Consider the following 22452-nt stretch of genomic DNA (forward strand, 5'->3'; position numbering starts at 1 on the left):
CTCTTTCTTCTGCACTGTTTCCTCTAGAGTGAGCACTATTTCTTCTCCTAAGAAGTCATTCAGCACTTTGATTCTCTGGGTATCAAATAATTCTTTGACAGTATTATTAATCTAAGATGTCTCTACTTAATGGTTTCCCTCTGCTACGGATTGAATATGTCCCCCCAGATTTCAGGTATTGGAAACTTAACCCTAAAATTCATCTTAATGGCATTTGGAGGTGGGATTTTGGAAGGTCATTAGAATTAGGTCATGAGGGTGGGGCCATAATGCAGTTAATGGCTTTATCGGAGGAGGAAGAGAGACTTGAGCTAGCAACTAGCTCTGTCCCAAGCGTGGTGCTCTCAGGCCTCCCAGATGGTGGCATCATGCTCTTGGACTCCTGGGCCTCCAGAACTGTGTGGTTAGTAAAGCTCTATTTTTAATAGACTACTTGGTCGATGGCAGTCAGTCATAGCAAAAAAACACAGAGTAAGACACTCAGATTTGCAGAATATTTGTTTAGGATAAAATGGCATATTTGGAAAATGTGGGAGCTTTTTCCTTTGTATGATCAGCTTTGTTTTTTAACAGGAAATTGAAAAATACTTTTTGAAAAATACGTTCAACATAAAGGCTCATAGCCAACACTGTTAACCAGTTTAGTTGCTCCTCAGTTACAAGCACTTTGACTAATTTTATTATATGCTGATTACATATGTGTAAATTCCAATAAAGTCTTCTCTAAAGACAAATTTTCCCTAAAGATAATATTGCTATTGAATATGGAGAGCTAATTTGGAGCAATATGTATGACTTTCATGAAATACTGACTCATGAAGACAACTTAATAACGTTAGTTCAATAGAATTACTTTTGTAAATATCCCCTTATAAGAAATTGGCTTTTTCCCTAGGAGTAGTGTTTCATGGAGAAAAAGTTATCCTTTCACACACAAACACACCCATTACCCACATTTCCCCCTCCCCACAATTAGCTAAATAGAAAGTTGTAGGAAACTATTCTTTGTAAACAACTTGCCTTTTTGGTACAAAAATTTCTTAAGAAAGCGAGAAAATTCAAATTTGGCTTCAGAACAAAGAATCATAAGTGGAAGAACTGGTTAAAGCATTTTAATTATGTGAGTTGCTTCAGGCCCGCAGAGACTTTTCCTTTCAGTTCCATTTCTTTTAATCTCCATCGACACTCCCCTAAATAACAACACTACCTTTGATTTAGGGAACACCTCTAAATCCCCAGAGGGAAGAACATTTTCTTGAGGACATTGATCAAAATGTGCTGTTATCAAAGGATTTGTGACTCCTGATAACTCCTATTCCTTGGTTCTTTTCAGACAAATCACACCAACTAGAATAGTTTTCTCCCCTTAACTTTTCTAAAAATGAACTGCTCAGGCATAACATTAAAATTATATAAAATATTCATTCATTTGAGGAATATTTTAATTAATGTTTGATAAAAGAGATAAAATTAAGATTATTTTACATTTCACATAGGCATAAGAAATTCTAACACATGCTTCAGGGATCTCACATGTGAGTCATAACCATCTCCAGTCCCAATTAGAATTTTAGCCCCTACCAACTGTTCTCTTGTTCTCTTAATTGCCTTCCTTTCTGCTGTGAGATAGGGCTCATGTCACACAGGGTACAATGTTGGAAAAGACAAATAAATAGAAAATGACATTTGATCTAAAAATGTCCACAAACAGACTGGGGTTTCTCTTGAAATCTTCCCTTCTCCATCCCCTCCATATATATAATTTATATTTTTCTATATAATGTAAATACCTCCATGGGACTTGCAAATAGAGATAACAAGTACTCTGTTAATACTTTAGAAGTAGTAAATACTATGATAGCTCCAAAGAATCTTGCTTACTTTCTTAGCAGTTCAACTTCAATGTGCCTCTAGAGTGACCTATCAATAAAATCTGGTCATGGGGCTCTCCAGCTTAGAATTCTCATACTTTTTCATGGGTTCGCCTGACATGAAGAGCTTTCCTGTGACCCTACCTGCCCTTGGCTTCACCACTGCTGGCCTCCTGCTCTGTCTCCACTGCATGTAGCTCCCCACCTCCCTTGCCAGAGGCTTAGTACTCTGTTTTTGTCCCCACAAAACAGTACCTAGCTGCCAATAGTACCTAGTACCTAGCATGCTCTCTTCTCCCTTTCTATCTGCTTTGCTATGTAATCCTCCTCAGTCTTTACACTTCGGCTATAAATTCCTATGGAAACCAACCCTAAAAATTAAATTCACTAAATTCTCTTCCTAAACTTAAATCTCCTAGGAGGCAAGGACAATGTCTTACTTGGTTTTGCAAGTCCAGCTGCTAAAGGAGTATTAGGCCCACAGCAAGGCCCTCAATAAACGTTTGTGAAACAGTGGAACAATGTGAATTAGGAACAGTTAGATTTTTTTTTTATGAGCTCATTTCCTTAAAATGTTAGTTATTATGACTTCAAAAGGACTCATTTTGAAGAACTCACTTCATTTCTAGTCATTTGGGAAATAACAGTTCTCTTTATAAAGTATATTATGTTTAGAAAAATTAATGTGAAGGTGGCACAGAAAAATGTGGGGAGCCAATTATTTTACTTTTCTTTTCAATGCTGTCCTCAACCAAGCTCTACAAGTATGGCTGGGTGCTCCATGGGACTTTTTGCAGCACATGATTATACATGTCGTCAATTTAACCTATGATGTGAACAACTTTAAAACATCCAAAAGCTGATGATAACTGTACCCTAAGGTGAAGTTTTGATGATAGTTATATGAGAGCAAAGGTATTTCAGTCAGTCAGAGGCATCAGTCTCAGAATCAGAAAGACTGAGAGATTCTATAAAATACAATTCTTAAACAGAAAATGAGTTGAGTTTAGCCTAATGCTTTTCAGGTATATATATTTTCTACATAAAGTTTTTCCCCTTATGCCTTTAGTTTAAAAAATTGAGTATCTTATTATATTAAAAATGTTAACAAACCACTATTATTTTAAAAAGTTTCTATTCAGGATTTAATGAATACTCTATCAGATCCATAGCTAAATTTAAATTCTAAATTTAATACTTGAAATAGTTCCCCCAAATACTCTGCGAAAAACAAACAAAAAACCTGTGGAACTATTACAAATCCTTTCATATAGTCACTTCTCTTCCTTCCCTTTCTTTCCTTCCCTGCTCCCTCCCTCCTCTTCTCACCCACCCCCCACTTACTTCTTATTTGTAGTACTTGGGTTCGAACCCAGGTGAGTTCTACCTGTGAGTTATATCCTAGTTATTTTCATTTTATTTTGAAATAAGGTCTTGTTAAGTTGTCCATGCTGGCCTCAAATTTGCCATCCTCCTGCCTTGGCCTCCCAGGGAGCTGGAATCATAGGCATGTGCCATCAGGTCCAGGGCATATTTCTTAATCTTCTAAATTCCTGAGTGAACTCATTTTATCAATAGTTGAGAACTCATTCCAGAATTCAGTGTAATCCTCTTCTCATAGACAGTTGGCAAGCTTGTCATAAAGACCTTTGTCATTCAAATTCCTCCCCTGAGACAGCAATTATCCTGTCTTATAAAGGAGCATCATACATTGAGAAAAATGACACCAAGGTCTAATCTTGCCTGTTAGCATTCATCAGCTTTCTTTTTTGAAACAAAAGTATTTGAAATCTTACAATATGTTCTCTATTTTGCCAAAAACATTGGAATAAAAATCAATGAAACTGATACCTTGAAAGACTGAATTCTAGGATATCTAAGTTATATCCCCTTATTTAAATACCATATTAATTGACACAATGCCTTGCTAAGAGTATAATCCACTTGAAAAAATAAAGTGAAATGAAATAAATGACTGGGCACCAATTATGTTCATTTCTGGCACGTGACCAAATCCGAAGCAATACCTAAGGAGCTGGGTGTGGAGTCCTCTTGTAGCAAAGTAAAGTTCTGGTCTTTAAAAAATCACTTATCTGGTCTTAATTGTCTTTTCTTTCTTTCTTTTCTTTTTCCCCCTGGTACTAGGAATTGAATGCAGGGCCTTGCATATACTAGACAAGCCCTCTACTACTGAGCTACATACACAGCCCTTCATTTTCTTACTTACAAAATATATTCATTGGTTTTTTCACTCATTAAATAAATAATCAATCATGAAGATAGAGGAGAACATTTGCAAGGCATGACATTTTTGTGATAGCAACAGAGGATTACACTGCAGATTAGGAAGGAAGGAAGGGCATGGAGGAGGGGGACAATGGCAGATAAAAGGCGAAACATGAAGGGCCCAGAATGGCAGGTAAAAGACATGCATCTGTCTTTCTTGCAGGAATAAGAAACTATTAAGTCATTGTAAGCAAACTAGTTTTGAGTTATTAAGCAATTTTAAGCCATTCAAGTCAGCATGGATTTACATGGTCAGAGTCATGATTTAGAGCTATTACTCTACTTAGACAAGGTAAAGGCAAAGAGACCAGCTGTTCAATGGCCACAAAATATATAGATACAAATTGCCTAGGCCTCAATTAAGGAGGTAGCCAAGAGGATGAAGAAGAGGAGATGGAATAATAAACTATAGGGATACAGGTTTGGCATGATTTAGGGATTGCATATATAGAGGGTGAAGGAGAAAAAAATCTAGAATTAATTTTAGAATTTTTGGGCACACTCCTTTTGTAGTATCCCTAGGAGACTTCCACATGGATACTAAGCCATAAGATGTAGGCCTGGAACACTGGAGGGATATATGGGTAGAATTAAAAGTTTGGGATTTATTAATACATCCAACAGTGATGGGGACAGAAGGAAAGTTGTTGAGAAGGTAGACTGAAGGGATGGCCCTAGAGTTAGGAGAGAAAAATAAATGTTACTAAGTCATGAGAAAAGAGGGGTTCAAAGAGAGAACCATCCACAGGGTAAATTCCTGTGTGACAATGAAGTAAGATGAAACCTGGAAGTTCCCAGGGAATCTAGCAACTCAGAGATGGTTAGTGACAAGGAGTCCACATCACTGGAGTAGCTTGGACACAGACCAGATTCTGGCAGGTTAGAGTTATTAAAAGCACAAGAGATGGAATCCTTTTTTTCCAGAATCTTGGGGTAAATGAAAGAGATAAGTTAACTCTTTTTAACAAGTATGTTCTATGACATTCTACTAATAACACAGCTTTGTATGGAGAAGAGTGGATATGCTTCCCCAGTTTGCCTGTCTTACAACCAGCCTGAATGTTAATTAAGCATTTGAGATTGAGCTCAGTCAGGCTCATAACAGGTTTCAACTGTTTGTACATGTGGCTTGGGGAAGCCCAGTTGTTGGATGACTGTTGAAGATGCTCAGTTGGGGGTGCTCACTTGATCTTGCCCATGTAATAAAGAAGATACATAGTTACTTAAGATATAATTAGAATTTAGCTCATTTTGAAGTGGGAGAGTGTACAGAGAGCTTTCAGCTGCCTTTCTCTCCAGGTTTGGGTGGTGATGGTGGTGGTGTAGGGAGTATGAACTGTTCCTACAAGTGCTGAAGCCAATCATTTTGAGCAGTACAAAGAAGGAAATTATTCTCCACAGGGGAGCAAAAGAGCCCTGAGGTCACACATAGAAGTAAAAATCCAGACAGAATAGGGACAGAAGGACAGGGGACAGTCCTCCTATTGTTTACTCACAGGTGGTCCTGGGGGTCCTGGTTTTCCGGGTGGTCCTGTTTTTCCTCGTCTTCCCTTGAAACCAAAGAAAAACAGATAATAAATGTTGTGATCTCACTTCACTATAATATAAAACAATATTAAATGGCAAAAGGAAAACAGTAAAAATTAACAAAAATTAAAAAAAAAATTTCTAAGTCCATATGATTCTTAAACATCAGGGAATTCTAAAAGCTCTGGATTAGTTCCTAATGACCACAATGAGAAATAAAGTACCTGAAATGAATATACCTTAATCACTGTCTAGCTCTACACTCGAGCAAGTAATGTAAAATATCTGAAAGATGACCTAAGATTGGCATTTTATCTGATGAATTTGCAGTTTAGATGAAATAATAAACGTATCTGTCAACTTAGGTTGTTGCTTCTCAAAGGGGGCTCAGAATTCTAATTTCATAGGAGCTACCTAAGGGTGAAGTAGGTCAATAAACATGCCTATTCTGGGGCTTTACTGGTTAGAAGCTTCTGGGGATGGGAGCTATGAATCTACATTTTAGAATTACTTCAGGTAATTCTTATGCTCACTAAAGTTTGAAAAGCACTGTGCTAAGACTTAATTACATATTCTGTCTGAAGCACATTAACTAGCTCTTTTCTTCCTTTTGGATGGTTAAGCTGTTTTATAAGTGAACTAAAATGTATAATTCTTGCATATTAATCTTCATTATTGTAACCGAATGTTAACTCTACCACTTCAAAACCAGCTAAATTCTAATTGCATCTTAAGTAACTATGTATCTAATATTATTTAAGAGCATCTAGTTACTTGTTATATAATTATTTTCTTAAGCTTTTTTTTTTTAAGAAAGTAAGCTTAGGTTTTAGAAATATACAATTTGAATGAGAAACATTTCTGAGCATGTTGCTGAATATCTTCATTCTAGTTCATTATTAATAACAATTTGATCACCTTATTGATAGAATTTACACATTTTAGGGCTTAGTGATAAAACATAACAGCATTGGGTTGATCTTTCAATGCTTTTTGAGAATCATAAGCATAAACACAGAAAGGTCCTTTTTATTCATTAATTTTCTTACTCTGAAAGTGTCAGGCAAACTTTTACTTAATCTTCTGGCTTTTATCTAAGCTTGGGATGATATAGGAAGTTTAAATGCCAGCTGGGACTGCAGAGTAAACTTCGAGAGGTAAGCAAGCATATACTCTGCAGTGATTGGATGAGAAATGTGCCCACTGTTACTGGAGGCAAGTTAAGGGCATGCCACCAAGGACTTCTCAAAACAGCACCCATTTTCATAAATCATCCTAGCTAATATCTACAGAAGAGAATTTAATTTTTTAAAACTTAAAACAAACATAATTAGAGGTGTTTTTGTGTTCTTTCATTTTAGAGACCTAAACATTAGAGTTCTTTGGGGAACTATAAAATTGGAATGAATATACAGTTTGATATTCTATATATTTAATACAAGTTGTACACCATTTTCTATTCCTGTAGTTTACATTTTCTGAAAATCAACACATTGGGTCTTTTAGTAAATGTAAGTCAATTAGCTTTTGAGGACTAATCAATGATAAAATGTTTACTTAGAAAATGGAAGCACTGTAATTTATTAATTCAGAAGAGCACAAAGAAACTAAATCAATGGTATCCAAGTAAGCGATTGGTTCTTTCTTTAAGCATGCATTACGTTGAGGTAAGTTAAAACCATAGGATCAAGTTCTGTTTACATTCCCCGTTCTTCAGAGGAGACATGTGTATTGATTTGGGCAGGATGTGGGGAAAATGAGGCTAACTATTGGTCAATTTTTACCACAGAGTTAATGTTGAAGACAAATTGAGTGTCAGATATTGTAAAACAACATTGACATGTGTTAAGATGAGGAGCAAAAAGCATTCACAGTTCAGATCCTTGCATCTCTCTGCTGATTTACATGATCATTTAAGTCAGCCTTGCCACTGTCAAGTGTACTGATGTGCATGCCACAAGACTGCAGAGAGAGGGCTGAGTTCATTTACACAACCTTTCTAAGAGTGGATAGCAGGTAGAATATTTGTGAGGATTGTTAAGTTAATGGAACACGTTTGTGCAGATAACTTCAACTAGCACGTATTTTCAATTTAAACCCCATTTCCAGGCCTGAAGTTTAGTAATACTTTGAAGCAGATTTGAGCCATTTTTAAAGATGAGTTTTACAAAGCAACATAGGCACTTAGCTGTGTCATCAAATATATCACAGAACCAGGTAAGGGACTTCAGAAATAGGTAAGGGACTTCAGAAACAGGTCTCAGTGCCCTGTTGAGGGCGCTGTGACAGCACAGAACAGGGATGGATGAAAGAGAAATAGGCACAAGCTCTTGAGTACAACTGGGCTTGAGAGCTCTATTAGAGGCCACAATTTCTATCATCATAATGGTTCAAGGTCGCTCCCAGACATTACCTTCCTTCTCCCTAGAAAGCCCCAGGAATTAACTCCCTTGTCTCATTCCCTGCCAGCAGCACTGAATATAGCTGCACAATCTCCTGCTCCTCCAAAAGTTCTCTCTTTCATTTAAAAGCATTAAGGAAAGGCAAAAGTTTATCTAAGAGTTAGCAGATTCTTGGTAGGATGAATTTTATTATTTAATCAAGACAATTTGAAATATTCTATTCTTAATAATTATGTAATGAGGACATATAATGGGGGGTGGGAGGGGTTAGCATTAGGTTTAGGGTTAGGTTTAGGGTTAGGGATAAGGAGAGCGGTAAGAATGAAGGAAAGAAGGACTGTATAGAGGGAAAAGATGGGTGGGAGGGGTGGGGGGGAAGGGAAAAAAAAATAAACACCATTGCCCTATGTAAACGTATGATTACACAAATGGTATGCCTTGACTCCATGTACAAATAGAGAAACAACATGTATCCCATTTGTATACAATTAAAAAAAATAAATAAATATATAAAAAAAAAATATGTAAAGACCATAGGTAGAACCACAGCTCTCATTCTAGACTAAAATCAGATTCCTCCATTTTTCAGAGGAAAGTGTGATGTGTGAGTCCTTGCTGTCTTCCTCACAAGTCTCTGGGAAATTGGACCAGGACATCTGGGCCCAGGGGCTGTTGACGGTAGAACAGGGAGAAGCCTGTAACGCTGGCAGAAGGAATGGCTGATGTTAGTTTCCACATCTGTTTCCACTGTCTCCAGCTATTTCTCTTCTTTCCAAGGCTTACTGCCGACCCACTCTAAAGGGAGGGAGGTTTTTGTATGCGATTTGCTAAAATTTTGTTGAGAATTTTTGCGTCGATGTTCATTAAGGATATTGGTCTGAAATTTTCTTTCCTCGATGTGTCTCTGTCTGGTTTAGGTATCAGGGTGATATTGGCTTCATAGAACGAGTTTGGAAGGGTTCCCTCCTCTTCTATTTTCTGGAATACTTTGAGAAGTATTGGAATGAGCTCTTCTTTAAAGGTTTTGTAGAACTCGGCTGAGAACCCATCTGGTCCTGGACTTTTCTTTGTTGGTAGGCTTTTGATGACTTCTTCTATTTCATTACTTGAAATTGGTCTATTTAAACAGTGTATGTCCTCCTCATTCAGTTCAGACAATTCATATGTCTCTAGAAACCTGTTGATGTCTTCAAAATTTTCTATTTTGTTGGAGTATAGATTTTCAAAATAGCTTCTAATTATGTTTTGTATTTCAGTCGTGTCTGTTGTGATATTTCCTTGTTCATTCCGAATTTTAGTGATTTGGGTTTTCTCTCGTCTTCTCTTTGTTAGTGTGGCTAAAGGTTTATCAATTTTGTTTATTTTTTCGAAGAACCAATTATTTATTTTGTCAATTTTTTGTATTGTTTCTTTTGTTTCAATTTCGTTGATTTCAGCTCTGAGTTTAACTATTTCCTGTCTTCTACTACTTTTGGTGTTGGTCTGTTCTTTTTCTAGGGCTTTGAGCTGTAGTGTTAGGTCGTTTATTTGTTGAGTTTTACTTCTTTTATTAAATGCGCTCCATGAAATAAATTTTCCTCTAAGTACTGCTTTCCATGATCAAGTGGGTTTCATCCCAGGGATGCAAGGTTGGTTCAACATCAGGAAATCAATAAATGTAATTCACCATATCAATAGACTTAAAGTCAAGAATCACATGATTATTTCAATAGATGCAGAAAAAGCATTTGATAAAATACAGCACCCCTTCATGCTCAAAACACTAGAAAAAATAGGGATAGTGGGAACATTCCTTAACATTGTAAAGACCATCTATGCTAAGCCCATGGCTAATATCATTCTAAATGGTGAAAAACTGAAAGCATTCCCTCTAAAAACTGGAACAAGGCAGGGATGCCCTCTTTCACCACTTCTTTTCAATATCGTCCTTGAAACTCTAGCCAGAGCAATTAGACAGACCAAAGAAATTAAAGGGATACGAATAGGAAAAGAAGAACTCAAACTATCCCTATTTGCTAATGATATGATTATATACTTAGAGGAACCAGGAAATTCCACCAGAAAACTTTTAGATCTCATAAGTGAATTCAGTAAAGTAGCGGGATATAAGATCAATGCACATAAATCTAAGGCATTTATATATATAAGTGATGAATCTTCAGAAAGAGAAATTAGGAAAACTACCCCATTCATAATAGCCTCGAAAAAAATAAAATACTTGGGAATCAATCTCACAAAAGAGGTGAAAGACCTCTACAATGAGAACTACAGAACACTAAAGAAAGAAATTAAAGAAAACCTTAGAAGATGGGAAGATCTCCCATGTTCTTGGATAGGAATAATTAATATTGTCAAAATGGCCACTCCTTGGCCTATACCCAAAGGACTTAAAATCAGCATATTACAGAGATACAGCCACATCAATGTTCATAGCTGCTCAGTTCACAATAGCCAGATTGTGGAACCAACCTAGATGTCCTTCAATTGAAGAATGGATAAAGAAACTGTGGTATATATATACAATGGAATATTACTCAGCCATAAAGAATGATAAAATTATGACATCTGCAGGCAAATGGATGAAATTGGAGAATATCATGCTAAGTGAGATAAACCAATCTCAAAAAACCAAAGGAAGAATGATATCGCTAATAAGTGGATGATGACACATAATGGGGGGTGGGAGGGGTTAGTGTTAGGGTTAGAGTTAGGGTTAGGGAGGGGGGCAAGAATGGAGGAAGGAAGGACTGTATAGAGGGAAAAGAGGGGTGGGATGGGTGGGGGGGAAGGGAAAAAATAACAGAATGAATCAAACAACAACAACAAAAAAAAAAAAATAAAGGGAGGGAGGCAAAAAGTGGGAACTTGGATGTCAGTGGGGGAGGGTGACTGTTCTCAGGTGGCCTTTTGTTCAGAAGCAACTCTGAGAAAGGAGAGTCTGGCTAAAACTCCTAACATATGGAGTGCTGTTTTTCCAGCTTTGTTATAATTGGGCTGATCCAACACTTTCCTGAAAACTGAGGTATAAAGTACAAAACACAGATTCACCCGATTAGTTGTCCTGGAAGCTCAGAGGTGTTCAACATGTCAGTTTCCAGTTTGACAACGGTGAAAAGATGATTAGACAACCATTTAGATATCTGCCTAAAGATCTCAACCCAGTGATGTTCAAACATGATCATGCATCCGAGCACCTGGAGGGCTGGTTGAACTGACTGCTCTCCCCTCTCTGAGCTTCTGATTCAGTAGGTCTGGGGTGAGACCTGAGAATCTGTATTTCTCACAAGTTCACAGTAATGCTGAGGATGTTGTTCTGGGGACCACAGTTTGAGAAAGCTACAGCTCCTATTTTACACTTAATGTCAGGAAATTCTATGGAGCACCTTACATTTTGTAAATACAGCTCAGAGCAAAATGACTCAATTGATTTTGTGAGTATGTGAAACTCTGAGAATAAATTTTTCATTGTCAAGTTCAGAACCACCTGGACTGGAATCCCTACTTTTTCTTTTATAGACACTTTCTGTGCAAAGATTGCTTTGCTGTGAAATGATATTTTATACTTTGCTACAGGTTTCTTGAAGGATTAAAAAAGGGGTCATTTATAAAGTTCCTGTCATGCACACCCATTAGGACGGTTACTACCAAAACCGCAGACAAAAACAAGTGTCAACAAGGATGTAGACTGTCAGTAAGATTGTAAAATGGTACAGCTATTATGGAAAATATTGTAGAGCTTGTCGGATAATTAGAGAACTACCATATCATCTCCCAGTTCTATCCCAAAAGAATTGAAAGTAGGGCCAAGGAGAAATATTTGCACGTCCATGTTCACAGCAGCCTTATTTTCAATAGCCAAGAGGTGGAACCAATTCAAATGTCCATCAATGGATGAATGGATAAGCCAAATGTGATCTTAAAAAAGAAATCCTGCCACATGCTATAACATGGAGAAATTCTGAGGACACTACACTGAAATAAACCAGTCACAGTAAGACAAATGCTAAGTAACTGCATTTATGTGAGATATTTAAAGTATAAACACAAAGCAGTATGGATGTTACCAGGAGGTGGGAAGGAGAAAGGGAGAGATGTTTAATGGGTATAGAGTTTCAGTTTTGCAATATGAAAATGTTCTGGAGATCTGCTTCAAAATAATGTGAATATACTTAACACTATGAGACTGTACACTTAAAAATGGTAAAGATGGTAAATTTTTTATGTGTATTTTTTAACATAGCTAAAACAAACAGCAGTCCTACAGCAATGTCTGGTACATGGTGAAAATAATAATTGTTAGTTCCTTTTTTCCTCTGTCTACCACTTTTTATCCAATTTTCCATTTTCTTCATATAAAAACATCTGATAATATTTAAAGGAAACTATCTAAAATAGTTAGCATCCTTTAAAATGCAATCAACTGTTAACTATGCATATGGAATATTTAAAAATATGTAAATTAGGAATCAAGATGCCCATTAAAAGGGGAAATGAAAAGCAATCAATTATGATTTATTCATAGTATGGAATAGTATATAACAATTAAAATGAATAGAATTTAACCAAACACTATAAACTCTGACTATTTCTCACAAGCATAATGCTGATCAATTTATAAAAGGAACAAAAACAGGCAAAACTAGTCTACACTATTAGAAGTTATAAAGGGTTATCCATATGGGGTGGGGAGTGACTGAAAGAAGTCATCAAAGGGATTTCTTGATGTTCCATTTCTTGAACTATATGCTGATCATACAAGTAAATTTATTTTGTGAGTAAACAACAGGTTGTACCCTTATGGCACATACATTTTAATGAATGCATATTATATTTCAATAAAACTTCCAAAAATAAAACCAGGATCCCATAATGGAATAATTGTATTTAAATGATCTAATGACTTCATCTATCTGCATCTGCAGTATTCAAGGCCGCAGAGGATCACTATTATCAGAAAAAAACCAAAACAAACAAGAAAATGCCAGCCCAAACAGGCTATATAAATAAATGACATCTACAAACTTTCAACAGTGAAAATAACCTGATCCTTCCAGGATGACTTGCAGTAACAGATCATGTGTATCTTAAATTAGACACTTGATTACTTGATTTATAAACACTTAACCCTCCAGGGGCATTACAAAATGAGGAATGCAGGGCTGGGGATATAGCTTGGTGGTAGAGCATGTGCCTAGCATGTGCAAGGCCCTGGTTTCAATCCCTAGAAATGCACAATAAATAAATAGATAGATAGATAAATAGATAAATAAATAAAAGAATGTGAATAGCAGATGATTGGTACTTATGTGACCTGTTTTTGTTTTTTGTTTTGGTGAGGCTGATAAGGGTAATCAGTAATCAGATTTAAATAAAGATCATTGTGTAGACCCTAATCCTACAAGATAAAACACATGTCTCTGTAGTCTCTCTGAATTGCCAGGTTTTATAAATATAGTTGTTTCCTTTAAAATACTTCCCTGTTTCCATGTATATATTTTTCAAGCTCTTAGGCATCAGCTCAGCTTGAACAAGGTATCAAGGAAATGTCAAGGAAGAGGAGACAGGGCCTTGACTGGCACACACAACTGTGAATGAGGTGTTAATTACACAGGAAAACATTACAGACTATCTGGAAAGTTTTAGTTTTCTTTTTTTACATTGTGAACGGAAATAAGATTTATGACTGATGTTGTAAAGAGTTACCACATTTTGAAATCACTAATATGTGCAAAACTGGGAATGGAATACTTGTGTGAGGAATGCATAATATCTCAAGTGCATTTTACATCTTAACAGATATTTAAAAATACATCTATGACAGCCACAGCACTCGTCATAAAGGTCTCGTTACTGCAGGGATCAGACAAGTGGCTCTTGTAAGGACATGGGAAGAGGATGTAATTCAGTAAGCGCAAACAATTTGAAATGGGTTTGGAGCACAGGAAAGATGATTCCATACTGTTGCCTTCTTCATCTAGGTTGGAATCCTAACATTTTCAAATCACTTCATAATTTCCCCATCCTTCTGTCCCTTTCCTTTCTTTTCTTTAAAAGACTTGCATTGATAACTAATGTGCCTTTTCAAAAAAAAAATTAGAAGTTTGTGACATTATTATCTAACCCCTCTGAGCTATAATTAAATAAATGGTAATCTAAATAAAGTAACACTTGATTGAACAGAATTAAAATTTGTCTGGTTGAATATTCTGATAATTCACAATTTAGGTTACTTTGCTGCTGTAATTGCTTTCTTTTACTATTATTATTTTAGATTGATGCATAATATTTGTACATATTTATGGACTAAAGTATAACTTGATATATAATACATGCAGTGATCAAATCAGGATAATTAGTATTTCTATTTCTCAAACATTTATCATTTCTATGCATTGGAAAACTTTAAACTCTTCTAGATATTGCATAGACTATAGTTCCTGCCTGAGCTATCGAACACTAGAACTGGTTTCCTTCCATCTAACGGTACTTAGTATTGAGTTATCCAACTCCTCTCCAAGTCTCTCTCTCAGGCACTCCCTAGCTTCTAGTGACCACTATTCTCTACTTTTATGAAATCAACTTTTTTTTAAAGCTTTCACAATGAGTAAGAACGTGATATTTTTGTGTTCACACTATAAAGTCAGACTTTTTAAGTGCCTCATTTGCTTATCACTTTTCATTTGTAATTTAGGTCTTCCAAGTTCTCCCCTGCTTGCCTGATTTCTGCTTGTCTCACCTCATGCTCAACTCTGACTCTGCAGGCCAACCCAAACTTTCCATTTAGATTTGTTGGGATGCCCTAATTACCCTGCCAAACCACCAACAGCCTCAGTCTCAATTTCTGGCTCTGTTTTCTATGCCTATCAGGTCAATCTCTGCCAACACACTTGACTCATCTTGGTATCATGAGTGGGACAGCAGTAGGGTGTGTCTAAACAATTTCCTGAACATGCTGTGATATATTTTAAAATCCCCGTACTGCATTATGAGGGTGGAAACTGGAAGTGCATTGTGAAAATGTTCTTTCCTACATATCTGGAATGCTCCTAGGCTGGAGAGGGAAGCAGATCTTACACACTGCTTTGCTGAGAACTATGCCAGTCAGCTTACACATCTCCAAAACCAAGCACATTTATAAATAATGCCTCATGAATGTAGAATTTTATCTTTCACTTTTAATAAGGGAACTGTTATACTTTTAGAGCAGACAAAATCAACATGTAGAGGGACAAATAATGTACATAATTCCAGGGGTTGGGGAGGCTGAGGCAGGAAGATCATGAGTTCAAAGCCAGTCTCAGCAACTTTGCAAGGCACTTAGTAACACAGGGAAACCCTGTGTCTAAATAAAATATTTAAAAAAAGGGTTGGGGATGTGGCTCTGTGGTTAAGCACCCTTGAGCTCAATACCAAGTACCAAAAATAAATAAATAAATAAATAAATAAATAACATCCTATTTAGTAGAAATAAATCAAATTCCAGATAGGTCAGAGTCTAGGCCAGTAGAACAAGAACATTACCAGTCAGCATGGAAATATGAAGTCATTAATGATATTTCATATCTTGATTTTAATTAATGTAAAGTTACAGGATATATTTTCAATATTTTTGAGTTGTATACTTTAAAAGACATATATTTAAGGCTGGAATTTCAGAATTGTGTGTTCAATCTGAAGAACTGAATTGACTAGCAATAGTCAAATCCATAGAAACACATTTGCAGTTAATCAATACATGTTTGACAAATGAAAAATAAAAACCAGAGGATCCCTAAGATCAAACTGTTAATAGTCACCTAAATTCAAGATTGTTGCACAATTCTCAATTGAGGTGAATTTAATGGATTAAATTGCATTGGATATTTAAATTTGACTTCAGAAATAAATCTGATCAAAGTTAAGCGAGTACATGTTGTTCAGCAAAAATTTATTGTCTGTGTTTTAAGTACTGGTGTTAGGGGAAAAATATTGAGATGACTAAGACCTGTATCCTGCCTTCAAGGCAGAAGAGCGGAGGGATAATTACAATAATATTTGGATAGACTTGTTTGTTCGGCTATAGGTGAACTCAGGAGTTCCAGTGAAGACGAGTAAGAATTAAGTTCCTTCTCAAAGGTGCTTCCTTCTAATCACTCTCCTCAGCTTTTCCTTTGGAGCAGAGGGGTCATGTGGATGGGAAGGTAAAAGGGAGAAAAAACACTGTATATCCTCAACAAGATGGGAATAGAACACTCTGGAAAGTTCCCTGGACACTTCTGCACCAACATGTCTCAGATGTGTGCATCCTCTTTACTCCTCTTTTCTCACCAACTTTAGATCAAATGTGTTTAGAAGGCATTTCCTAGCCTGTCCCTCCTTTTGCTTGCACAATTGATTTAAATATTGGGAAAATATATTGATGACCTTCAAAAACTGAACATCTGAAGATATACCATTGCACAAATACTGAATTTTTTTCTTTATTAGAGTGCTACTTTTCATTTCCTTAAACTTAACATCTAATGTCAGTTGAAACCATAACTGGATAAAAGCAATGTGGACTCTATTTAATCTACCTTGCTAGGCTCCTGTCAGTTCCAATCCCCAGAATAAGACAGAATTTTGAGAAGACTGGTAGTGCCCCAGTGAGCTTGTCAGCCCCAACTGTGGATCACTAGCCAGATTCCTTTTACATCTCCTTTGACTTTTCCTCTGTTCTCTAGGGAAGTGTCCTTTAGTCAGAAATCCCCAATACATCTTGTTCCCAGCATCCTTGCTACATATAGTACATATGTATATATATATATAAAATTTATACAGCAAAGTTAGCCTTCCAAAATACATAAAATTTCCATTATGATTTTTATTGTGATTTTTAAACTCATTTGTTTACATGCTGTCACTATAATTTTTAGAACATTTTCTCCACTTTCAACCAGCACATACTCTGAGTCATTAATTAATTCAATAAACACTCATGGGGTCCCTAGGATGGGTAGGTATTTTTGTATGTTTTGGAAATACCCTGAATCCTATCCTCACAGAATTTATATTCCAATAGGGATGATAATAGTAGTTAATAACACAAGTTCCCTAGTAAATGCCAGATATCATCCAAAATCATTTACATATATTTAATTATTTAATCTTCAAAATTTCTTTGAGGATTCCCATTTTATGTGGAAAAGAGTGACAAAGTAACTTCTCCAAGGTCATATGGCTAATAAATTGTAGAGTTAGGACTTGAATCTGGACAACCTGGCTGAACACTTTCTGATTATTACCATTATGTTGTATTTAATTGCATATCTAATAGCTAAATCAATTAAGATATGAATTTTTGAAGGATAACAATTATCATAGGTTAAGTTAAAACTGCCACAAACTCATCATTTAATATAGAAGCTCAATAGAATGATTTGAGGTTATCTGACTTAGATTGTTTATGAAAACACTTCCTTACATTTGTGCAGATAATCCAGAGTTATGTGTAAGATATTTTATTGACCTTACATCAACATTTTATATTATTGGATATAATATCTTTTTTTTTCTGATCTTTATCCAGGAAAGACACATGAGGAAGTGAGATCTATTTCATCTCTCACTATGAACGATGGTTTTCAAAATAGAGAAAGCTACATTGTGTAAGTAATCCTACAAGACTTATACAAGGATATTAATAATTTAATGAACTCATACTCAGGGGGAAAATGTTCTTGAAACATGTCAGAATGAATTTTCAAGGGAAAGACCTAATTAGCAGTGTCTGAAGCATATGTCATCACACTTAGAAAATAAGAACTAGTCCCTGTGGACAGAATGGTAAGTTAGATTTCAAAACGTTAACTACTACAGTTAATATGTATGATTAATGAGCAATATGTCAGTTGGCTGGCCTAAGTCAAGTGAAAGACCTTACAGGGAAAAAAAAGTTAAAATCAGACACAGAAATATGCAAATGTAATTTATAGTCTCATTTGTATTATGATCAAGCAATAACTTAGTGTCCTTATGGGAAATGAAGCCATAGTTTAGACATCTTTTAAAATACAAGATAAAAATTTACAAAGATGCCCTAAGATAACTAAAGGTCCCAATGACAACACAAATGAGAATGCTGAGAGGTTAATGAAAGAAAAGCCCTCAATCCTGGATCATGGCTAAGAAACCAACAACTGAAAAAGTATGAATTTAAGGAAAGTTATGCCATTTTCTTTCCCTAACATATTTACCAGATGATTATTTGGAGAAAGTCATATAAAAGAAGCTGTTTTAAATCCATTCCGAACACAAGTAGATGAAATCTATTTGTTGTCAAGACCTTCATAGGCAAAAAGAAAAGCCCAATCACTTTATGAAACTCTAAATGTAAAATTACATGGTACTATTCACATGTTCATTTGGATGGTTGTGCTCCTTAAGATGGAACTTTGTTGTAAATCTTTCAGAATTATCAATAACTAAAACTACAAGAGCTCAAATGGCAAACAATCGAAATTACAGATTTGTTTATTACCTTAATGAGAAACCACCTGCCAATGAAGGACACAAGTGAGGAGGAAAATAAAGAAGCAAAAAAGCAGAAAATGTTGAATCACTGATAAACCTTTGTGTACTTATTAAATACAGGTTAGATATTGGAGTTAAAAGAGAGAATTACACACAGATCCCACCCATGAAGGGCTTACAGCCTGGTGTTAGAATATTTCTCTTCTCTCTGTATCATTCACACTAAAAGATAAGGCAATTTAAAGAGAATTGTAGTTCAACATTATTTCCAGGAATTACAAGTTACATTGAACTTGAACATACATGAATGGCTTTGGATGTCTAAAGTAGCAGTGTTCCTATTTACACATACTTTGAATGTATAGTATACTTGTTGCCTAAAGTCACGTTCTACATTTTAGAAAGGTATATGCTACATTGAGGTATATGTAGATTCTGTTGTATGTTTATGACAAATGTAATTGCTCATTGGCTTAACAATTAAAAATAAGATGGAAAAGAATGTACATTACAAGAAGCCAGAGAACTGAACACTAGAACTTTCTCTTATTCATTAACTTATAAGCAAACCTGACCAAGTTACATAATAGCTCAGCCTCAACTATTTCCACCTGAGAAATCAAAAGGAACTAAAAACAAACCTGTCTAAAGATGGTGGGTTGGTGTATGTGAATATCCATGAGATATTTACTTTAAAAGAAATATCTAAATTTTTAAAGAGATTTCTGTAATTTCCACCCCATCCTTAGACTGTAAACTCATTTGACTCTCCAGAAATATTTACCTATTCTGCCAAGAAGGGTCTTAGCTATTCCCAGAGGAGTGAAATTGCATGTAGGCATGGAGAAGGTGGTCAAAAACATTCACATGTATATATATATACCACAGTTTCTTTATCCATTCATCAATTGAAGGACATCTAGGTTGGTTCCACAATCTGGCTATTGTGAATTGAGCAGCTAGGAACATTGATGTGGCTGTATCTCTGTAGTATGCTGATTTTAAGTCCTTTGGGTAGAGGCCGAGGAGTGGGATAGCTGGCTCAAATGGTGGTTCCATTCCAAGTTTTCTAAGGAATCTCCATACTGCTTTCCAGAGTGGCTGCACTAATTTGCAACCCCACCAGCAATGTATGAGTGTACCTTTTCCCCCACATCCTCAACAACAACTATTGTTGCTTGTGTTCTTGATAATTGCCATTCTAATTGGGGTGAGATGGAATCTTAGGGTAGTTTTGATTTGCATTTCTCTTATTACTAGAGATGTTGAACATTTTTTCATATATCTGTTGATTGCTTGTAGATCTTCTTCTGTGAAGTGTCTGTTCATTTCCTTAGCCCATTTGTTGATTGGATTATTTGTATTCTTGGTGTAGTGTTTTTTGAGTTCTTTATATATTCTAGAAATTAGTACTCTATCCGAAGTGTGTGTGGCAAAGATTTTCTCCCACTCTGTAGGCTGTCTCTTCACATTGCTGATAGTTTCCTTTGCTGAGAGAGAGCTTTTTAGTTTGAATCTATCCCAGTTATTGATTCTTGTTTTTATTTCTAGTGCTATGGGAGTCCTGTTAAGGAAGTCTGGTCCTAAGCTGACATACTGAAGATTTGGACCTACTTTTTCACTGTGGTATATATATATATACACACAACAGAATATTACTCAGCCATAAAGAATGATAAAATTATGGCATTTGCAGGCAAATGGATGAAATTAGAGAATATCATGCTAAGTGAGATAAGCCAATCTCAAGAAACCAAAGGATGAATGATCTCACTAATAAGCAGATGATGACATATGATGGGGGGTGGGAGGGGGGCAAGAATGGAGGAAGGAAGGACTGTATAGAGGGAAAAGAGGGGTGGGAGGGGTGGGGGAAGGGAAAAAATAACGAATGAATCAAACAACATTACTCTATGTAAATTTATGATTACACAAATGGTATGCCTTTACTCCATGTACAGAGAAATAACATGTATCCCATTTGTTTACATACAAAATAAAAAACATTCACATGTAGATCAATGAATCAATTACATTCCTGCAAGATACCTATGAAAAATTAACCCCAAATGTTCTATTTTCAGATTAGCATTATTTTTATTACCTTTTTTTTTTTTCGATGCTGGGGAATGAATCCAAGGCCTTGCCCATGCCAAACACACACTCTACCACTGAGCTATACTCCTAATCCCTAAAATTTAGTATTATTGAGGCCAGCTTATTAGCCTAAGATAAAGGCTTAGATAGCTTATGTCAACATGAATAGGTTAAGGGCAAGAGAGGTCACGGAAATGGTTTTCAAATAATGGTGGGCTGCAGTCACCAGCTATCTTGTTCTTTTCCCCCCTTGGCAATGGTAAGGACTGACAGGATGACTGTCAGGGTTATAAGTGAAGTTTTCAGAATCGACAGTATTTTACTGGAAGAGGTGGCATCCACAGTGTTATCCTCAGTGTTTAATGAAATGAATACTCTAAATTTCACAAAGGACAATGAGGACCCTTACTCAGTAAGTTGAATCCCTTATAACGACCTGCCTGGCTGGGTTCAACCCAGCCCCATTGACTGATTTCCTCTCTTCTCTCATCCCATTCCAGCTACACTGGCCTCCTGAAGCTCCTTGAAAATTTTCCCTCAGAATTTTTCACTTGCCACTTGCCCTGCCTGGGAAATTTCCCCAGAGTTTCACAGGTCTGTTCTCTCACCTCTATGAGATCGTTGTTCAAAGGTCATCTATGCAAGAGGCCCTCTCCGACAATACTCCTTATTCCCTTCCTCTGCTTTCTTCCACTTGGATGCACGTTACCATACAGCACACAAAAACTTATTTATTATTTTACTGTTTGTCTCTGTTAAAGAATGCGAATTCACAGGGGCAGAGATTTCTTTATGTCTATTGCAGAGGTTGGGAAACTTTTCCTATAAAGGGTAAGATAATAGATATTGTAGACTTTGTGAGTCATATAGTCTACACAACTATTCATCACTGATAGAGAGCATGGAAGGATATAATATAACCAAAAGGGCATGAATGTGCTCCAATAAAACTTTATAAAAACAGGTTGTAGACCAGAGTTTAGTCTAAAGTATTTATAACTCTATCCTCAGTGTCTACAACTGTGCCAGGTAAACAACTGGTTCTCAGTATATATTCTTGCTTTTGGACTGAGTTAATAACTAAAATGGAATTCAGTGTAACTTTTTGAAAAGGTACAGAGAAGTGAGGAACTTGTACTAATGAAGAGAACACTGGGATCACATTCATAGCTATACTTTTAGACAAACATCAAACCAAAACTGTGAGATTAATTGTGTCTTAAGAGTTTTTTAGAATCTAGTGATATTTGTGCTGTTATTTTGTTAATGCTGTAACAGACTACATACACATACAAAACTTTGTAAGTAGTTTGAAATTATTTTGCTCAGAAAAATTTAAAAATTCAGATATATAAAAAGAGTAACCTAGCAAATGATTATTTTCACACAGCATAGAAATAGCAACTGGCAATAATTTGCAATATTTTTTCAAGTCCTTTTTTTTTAATAAACAAAATGTTTCAGGTTAAATGAAAATTCTTTTTGAGCACCTCTAGTCCTATTTCCCTTTCCTCTCCAAAGGGATAACTACCATCATGAGTCTGATGTTATCTTTCTGATCCATGATGTTATTCTTCTGATCTACATAATTTGAGATGTATATAACATGTATCTTTTTGTTAGTTTAAACACCTGTCCTAGGGTGTATGTATCTGTAGTTCATTATTTTCAAATCACTATTAATGCTGAATTTCATTGTGTATAGATAGCATTTCCAAATGAAAATATTTTGAAGTACAAAAATATAGAAATACAAAAATTGCAAAACCATTTATCAT

At 35.8% G+C, this 22452-nt stretch overlaps 1 protein-coding gene across 1 annotated transcript in view; it reads right to left on the reverse strand.

Moving 5' to 3' along the window:
- The window catches only part of Col19a1 (collagen type XIX alpha 1 chain), a 321254-nt gene that overhangs the window by 101981 nt on the left and 196821 nt on the right, over positions 1-22452 (reverse strand). Inside the window, exon 16 of the mRNA XM_047558644.1 lies at positions 5654-5707. Coding sequence (XP_047414600.1) covers positions 5654-5707 — 54 coding nt within the window. The remainder of the gene's footprint in view (positions 1-5653; positions 5708-22452) is intronic.

Source organism: Sciurus carolinensis, chromosome 7 (assembly GCF_902686445.1).
Source record: "Sciurus carolinensis chromosome 7, mSciCar1.2, whole genome shotgun sequence".
NCBI classification, from domain to species: domain Eukaryota; kingdom Metazoa; phylum Chordata; class Mammalia; order Rodentia; family Sciuridae; genus Sciurus; species Sciurus carolinensis.